This window comes from Lates calcarifer, unplaced genomic scaffold, assembly GCF_001640805.2.
Source record: "Lates calcarifer isolate ASB-BC8 unplaced genomic scaffold, TLL_Latcal_v3 _unitig_3996_quiver_3264, whole genome shotgun sequence".
Lineage (NCBI taxonomy): Eukaryota > Metazoa > Chordata > Actinopteri > Centropomidae > Lates > Lates calcarifer.
Genome location: NW_026116643.1, coordinates 5,318 through 11,665, shown reverse-complemented (window position 1 = coordinate 11,665; position 6,348 = coordinate 5,318). Strand labels below are relative to the sequence as shown.

Below are 6,348 nucleotides of genomic sequence, written 5' to 3'. Positions count from 1 at the left end.
CATTAGCTAATATTGACACACATTGACAGAGAAGCACAGAAAGGAAAATCTAAATGTATTCATGTTGAAATAGTCACAACTAGCATAAGTAGTAGATGCTATTTACAGTGGTGAATTGAAAACTATTTGTGCATACGTAACTCTAATCATTTATGGAGTCAGAATTAATAATGGGAATTTTGGGGAAAATTGGGTGTTTTAGAATCTTCAAACTCAATGCCCTGCGAATGGTGGAAGATGACCAGTGGAGAGAGATATACAGCAGACATTAGTGTCAGTCCCACATCAGCTGGAAGGTGTGGGAGAAATTGACACAGTTGATAAGGTTCAGCCTTGCTGTAAAGTAAATGGTGTCTCAATAACAGTGCATTTGCCAAAGTGCAATTAGAGTTTACTGACCCCTCCCTTTTATGGCCAGTATAGAGTGACTGCCTTCATTTTAGATTTGCTAACACTCTCATGTGTGCAAGACTGGAAAAATTGGCAATTGGAAAGACTTGAATAAATGCGGTAGCATACATGATGAACCACATTTAAAAGATAATTTGCATGATCCTCAGTACAAACTTTTGACCACGCACAAGAATATTGTAACAAAAGATTGACTGTTGTTTTAAAATGCTCTCTTTCTCTCACATTCTTCTGTCTCAGGCTCCAGCATCCTTGACAGAGCTGTGATTGAACACAACCTCCTGTCTGCGAGTAAACTCTACAACAACATCACTTTTGAAGAACTAGGAGCACTGTTGGAAATCCCTCCAGCAAAGGTGAGACATGGATTAGATAAAGAAATTAACAAACTGAATCCAAACTAGTTTTGTCTTTTTTACTTTACAAGTATAATTTGTGTCGCTGTTTTTTCCATGTTGTACATAGAGATCCTAGTTTCTGTTTTTTGTCTGTAGGCTGAGAAGATTGCATCCCAGATGATCACTGAAGGACGCATGAATGGCTTCATTGACCAATAGATGGAATTGTACACTTTGAGAGTAAGTAATGACAGCCAGTGTGTTTTTTACATTGCATGTAAAACAGAACTTGGCATTGACAATTACCGTTCATTAAATTTCAACACAAATGCAACATTTCACAGATGTTAGACAGTACTGTCCATGAAGGGAAATTCTTTGTAGATCTTATTGTTTAGTTCAGCTCCACCAAACTGTCATGAATATCAATCAGACTTGCACAAACTTGGTGTTCAGTGTTATAAGTAGTCTGGGATTCATTACAGTTACGTCATATCTGCAGCCAATAGGGGGCAGCCTCTTCACACAGGAGTGAATGAAACACCATAAAGCACATTCCTAGGTTATTGAAAGGGGCAGTGCTGTGACAGATAAGTCACATACAGAGTTTGAACATACAGAAATGTGTTTGATTTCCTCTCCCTTAATCATTCCTTTTTATCATGCAGCTCGTGAACCCCTTCCTACCTGGGACAAACAGATCCAGTCTCTGTGTTTCCAAGTCAACAACCTCCTAGAAAAGATCCGTCAGGCTGCTCCAGAGTGGGCCGCTCAAGCTATGGAAACCCAGATGACCCAGTAAACATCCCCACCCAAAAAAAAAAAAAAAAAAAATCCCCTAAATGGCTCCTCAGCAAGTTTTGTCTTCCTGTTCAACAACATCACCACTTGAGTCACGGTAATGGAAGCACCCACTTAGAACCCTCTGGTATCACCATCACTCATTTGAGATGTTTCTCTTTTTGGTAAATTCTCAGTGAGCACTGTTTTATTACTTTGGGCCATGGGAATAACAATTCAACATTTCTCAATATTTCAGATCTGTCTGGCATAGATGTAATCACAGGAGAGGTATTGTGTAACCTCTGGGTGTGACCTTGGTTATGATTCTTCAGATAGTTGTCTTGTCATGTCATTGGGTCAAAAAGAAGTGAAAAGATGCGAACAATCGGTCTATTTAAGCTTTTGCGTTCAAACACATTCTCGTGTTTTTAACTTAACAAACTTTACAAATGAAACAGCAATATCTGTCAAGTAGCTCTTGATTTGTTGTGTCTTGCACATCTCCTGGTCCACCCTAATGTAATTTCAGCAAAGAGAAATAAATTCAAAGCCGAGAGAAATTGTTCACCGTCCTGGTCATGTCATTTAAGTTTATTTTCTGCTTCAGTGGCTATTCACTGGTTTTTTTACAGCAGCTTTCCTATCAACATCCTCTTTTAGCTACCAGGATGTTTGTTCTTCTCGCCCTGAGAGAGCACTGGATGATAGAGATGGAAAATATTCATGTAAATTAAAGTAGTTGGAGAGCTTAGGTATCTCTAAATTTTCCACTGAGACAGATACAGAACTCCATACATAGAGTCAAGTCAATATTATTTATATAGCAGGAATTCACAGCAGAAGTTATCTTGGGGCACTTTTCACACGTACAGACCCTGCTCTTTCTAATATAAACAGAGACCCAACAATTGTTCTGACATCTGGGCTGAAGTGATTCATGCTGAAAAATGTGTGTTTTATATGTGCATATAATACACAACTTTTCTGATAAATTCAGTTTAAAAAAACTCTTACCCTTGCACCTGGTAGGCTGTAATTATCTGTACAGTATAAGAAGAATATCAAACAAAGTCTAAGTTAGAATTTTACCTTTTTGTAATTCAGGCTTTGTTCATTTGATAAAGAATATGGTAGTTACAGTAGCTATGCTCCAAGATTCTTAGTTTGTAAAAATTCACTTACTTGGAAAGCAGGACATAATGAGGACCAAAAGCAAAGCAGATTTGTGGACATGTGTTAAGCTGCATAATGACATAACCCTCAAGTCAGAGACTTTTTTATTAGGTTTTGGGAACCTCTGTCTTAAAGGGAAATAAAGTAATAGAATGATAATAAAATGTTAAGATGTTAATGTTTAGTAAGTTTAATGTTACCATTTGGTTTATTGTGTTAGCACTTGCTAATTAGCATTATGCACAAAATACAGCTGAAGCTGATGGAAATATTGTTAGTTTTCAGGTATTTGGTCATCAACCAAATCTTTGGATTAATTAAATATTTCAGTTGATGGCACTAGAGGAAAAGTAAGAGGATCACCATGGTCAGTAAGATTCATCGTCTGGGAACCATCAATTTGGTGCCAATCCAGCAAGTAGATGCTGAGATATTTCACAGGGTAAACTTTGACTTGCTGGTGCTGCTAGATGAAACATAAGTGGATCACCCAAGTCAGTCAGGTTTGTCCTCTAGGGATCATGATTATCTATACAGAATTTTGTGCCAATCCATCTAATAGTTGTTGAGATATTGTAGAGATAACAGACCGACATTTCCCTCCCTAGAGCAGAGCTGCAACAATCAGTCTTGTGTTGCTCTTGTCTGTTTCATGTTATTGTAAACTGAATATCTCTTGAGTTTTAGAGTGTTGTTTGAACAGAATCAGTAATCTGAAGCATCACCTCAGAGAAACAGGGATGGACATTTTTCTCAATTTCTAGACATTTTATAGACTAAACAACAATTAGTCACCTCAGAGCCATGCTGCTACTGTTTTTAATAGTAAGATTGGTCTCAGTGAAAAAAGAAAAACTAAACTAAAAGCAGGTTTATAAAACAGTAATCCATAGATGCTGGAGTAGCCACAGTCAAGTAGGGGAAGAAAACAATGGACCGCCTGCACTATTTGAAGTTACAAGTTATTTTTTTTATTAAGGTACACCTTTAAAAACATTATACTCATTTAGTATCCAGATCAGAAGATCATCAGGGTCCACTTAATACACGTTCCACCCCTAAGGTGATTGCTGAAGGCAATGTTATTCATGTATAGTTTGAACACATAAGATATACCTGTAATCAAGCTTCAGACTGATGTTACTAATGGAAAAAAAAACTATACATGCTGTGTTCCTGTCTGCAGTCCAAACTAATGGCAGTGCTGTGCAGTTTAGGTTTCCCCACTTTTAGCCAACTGCTAAGGACATCATAGTTAAAATTGCATTTTATGGTAACAATAAATCATGATACTGTTCCCCACTGGTAAAGGTGCACCCCCAGCCTCTTAATGTTTAACTGGCTGAAAGATATGAAAGTTGTTTTCATCAGAGGATTGTCGAAAATACAGAAAAAGAAACATTTCAACGATCATTTCCCATTAAAGGTTATAATAGGCATTACACCATTTAATCAACAATTGAATGAATCAGGAAGAGAATGGGCTGTATCTTTAAATTCTTCAACAGCACAGCAGTCCTGGCAGATTTACAACCTCTCTGGCGCCACAGCAGTATCTAGAGGGCATAAAATAAACAAATGATTTTCCATGGTTTCAACAGCTCCATAAACTTAAAGATAACACAACAGGTATTCATGAGGTGGTATATATGTATATGTGCGTGTGTATGTGTTTCAGAGCCATTACAAGGTTCTTACCCTTTCAGAAAATGCCTTGCTCCCTTCCTGCGGTCAATATCTCTCTTTAGTTGGCAGGTAGCACAGACGGGACAGCACATGACCACCATAAAGTCATTGCACAGTGAACCCTACAAACACAGAGATCTTAGTTAGAGGTCTTAGTTTGCAGTCCCAGTGTAATCCAAACTGAATCACTGTTTTTTTTTCCAGTAGAATGTAAGAGTTTCTGTTGGATTTGGTGGGGTTGATGGCAATAATCTTTATCAGAATTACTTTGTTTGCCAAACGCAACAATGGCACTCAAGATTTTGAAACCCAACTTTATCATTATGTACACAGGTGTGTCCCAGCCTTGGGGTTGGGGATCTCCACAGGAAATTCTGACAAGAATCAGTGGGTTGCAAGATTATTGGTGGTAGGGAACAAGGACAAGGCATCTTTGACCTGATTATAGTGCTAATCAGGAGAGCACCATCATCCTCAGTGGACTATGAATGTCTGTACAAAATTTCATACCAATTCATTCGATAGTTGTTGAGATAGTAGACCAAAATGGTGGACTGGCAGACAAACAGACTGACATTGCTATCCACAGAGACATGCCACCAGCATGGCAGAAAAAATACATCTACCCAAAACTATACTTATTTTTTTCTCCTTTTCTCTAAAAGCTTTATAGAGGAGGAGTCTTTTAACAACCGGTATGAACGGGACCTGTTTGATACCTGACTATGTTTTTAAAAATTGAGAACCTATCCTTTAAAAATTGAACGTTTCAGCCTGTTTCAGAGGTAAAACTCTCCATTATTTCACAAACTGGACTGGGAGAAAAATGCAGAATGTAAACTTCAACAGTAAAATGGCTACTTACACATTGATCCATCAGTTTTAAAAAATAATGTCAGATATAATAATATATCACTCACATCACTGTAGAATGAGCACTTTTCTGTTGGAGTACATGCTGCTAACGCATATGTATTTAAAGAGGATTTTGAATTAATTAATGCTCTCAGCCAGCTCCAGATATTCACTCAACACTTACATTGATGTTGTATTTGGTCCTGTAGACGCTGCGGATGGCCATGCTCAGACCACACAGGCAGCACTCGTCCATGTCACTGGCAATGGTACAGCCCAGGCATGGGTAGCAACACAGACCATAGCAGCCTGAAGCAGAGGGACAAGAAATGCATAATAATGAAAATACACACTATGTCTTACATTCCAATGTAGTCTTAACTTTTTAAAATATTTTAATCTACCAAAAAAAATGTTTTTCAATATGAAGAGAATGCTCACAAGTTCCACAGTCATCACAGAAATCACACAGGCCTGTCTGGAAATCAGAAGGTTGGTATCTGCCTGGTTGGTTGGTCACAGCCATGATCAGGATATTCTGTGTGCGATGAAAAAGATCTGTCACTGATGTTAGTTCTTATCTCTGTCCCTGAGCCTAACGTTGAAGAGCTGTGGCCTATTTTGTGATCATTACTTCTGTATCTTCCCCAGCAGAGATAATCGTAAATTACACCTCTTTTGAACATCAAACAATATGGACCTGGAACATACCAGTAAAGCTATCCGTGTCAAGCGGTCATTAGGAGGTAAATCTTACCAGATGGCTTGAGAGTTGAAGGCTGATAAAACCGACCACCAGAGGCTCCTGGACAACAGATTGAGACCAGGAAGCAATGTGAGTCTTTATGAGTGATCAAAGGAAATGACGAATGATGTTACAGCGTTTATCACTCTTTTATTGTGCAGATAGTCCCAGCAAAGGACACCTAAACACACCTACATCCAGCCCACAAAACTGCAATAAACCTCAACTGTACATTGTTTTCACAGTCACATTGAGAGTCATAATTAACAGCTTGATCTTAATGACCTGCTCTCATTTTAGGGAACACACACACACACACATTGTTAATTTTCATAAATTTTTCATAATTTCAGATGG

General features: G+C 38.2%; 1 protein-coding gene and 1 long non-coding RNA gene across 2 annotated transcripts; one reads left to right on the top strand and one right to left on the bottom strand.

Moving 5' to 3' along the window:
- The first annotated feature begins 648 nt into the window (after positions 1 to 648).
- LOC108895470 (uncharacterized) lies at positions 649 to 2,092 on the top strand. Its single transcript, XR_001962964.2, has 3 exons — positions 649 to 767; positions 906 to 989; positions 1,418 to 2,092. It is a non-coding gene; the product is annotated as an uncharacterized LOC108895470 (long non-coding RNA).
- Positions 2,093 to 4,384: 2,292 nt separating this feature from the next.
- LOC108895471 (placenta-specific gene 8 protein-like) lies at positions 4,385 to 6,041 on the bottom strand. The gene is made up of 4 exons (XM_018694312.2): positions 6,004 to 6,041; positions 5,688 to 5,784; positions 5,431 to 5,555; positions 4,385 to 4,513 (listed from the first exon to the last, which is right to left on the bottom strand). Exons 2-4 carry the CDS (start codon positions 5,770 to 5,772, stop codon positions 4,400 to 4,402), a joined length of 324 nt encoding a protein of 107 aa, XP_018549828.2. The 5' UTR covers positions 5,773 to 5,784; positions 6,004 to 6,041; the 3' UTR covers positions 4,385 to 4,399.
- Positions 6,042 to 6,348: the final 307 nt, after the last annotated feature.

Excerpts from the sequence above, each read along its gene's own strand:
- LOC108895471 (XM_018694312.2), bottom strand. The coding sequence starts at position 5,772 with ATGGCTGTGACCAACCAACCAGGCAGATACCAACCTTCTGATTTCCAG. Across the intron at positions 5,556-5,687 it reads CTGTGATGACTGTGGAACTT|GCTGCTATGGTCTGTGTTGC; the intron begins GTGAGCATTCTC and ends CCTCTGCTTCAG. Across the intron at positions 4,514-5,430 it reads GGACCAAATACAACATCAAT|GGTTCACTGTGCAATGACTT; the intron begins GTAAGTGTTGAG and ends CTGTGTTTGTAG.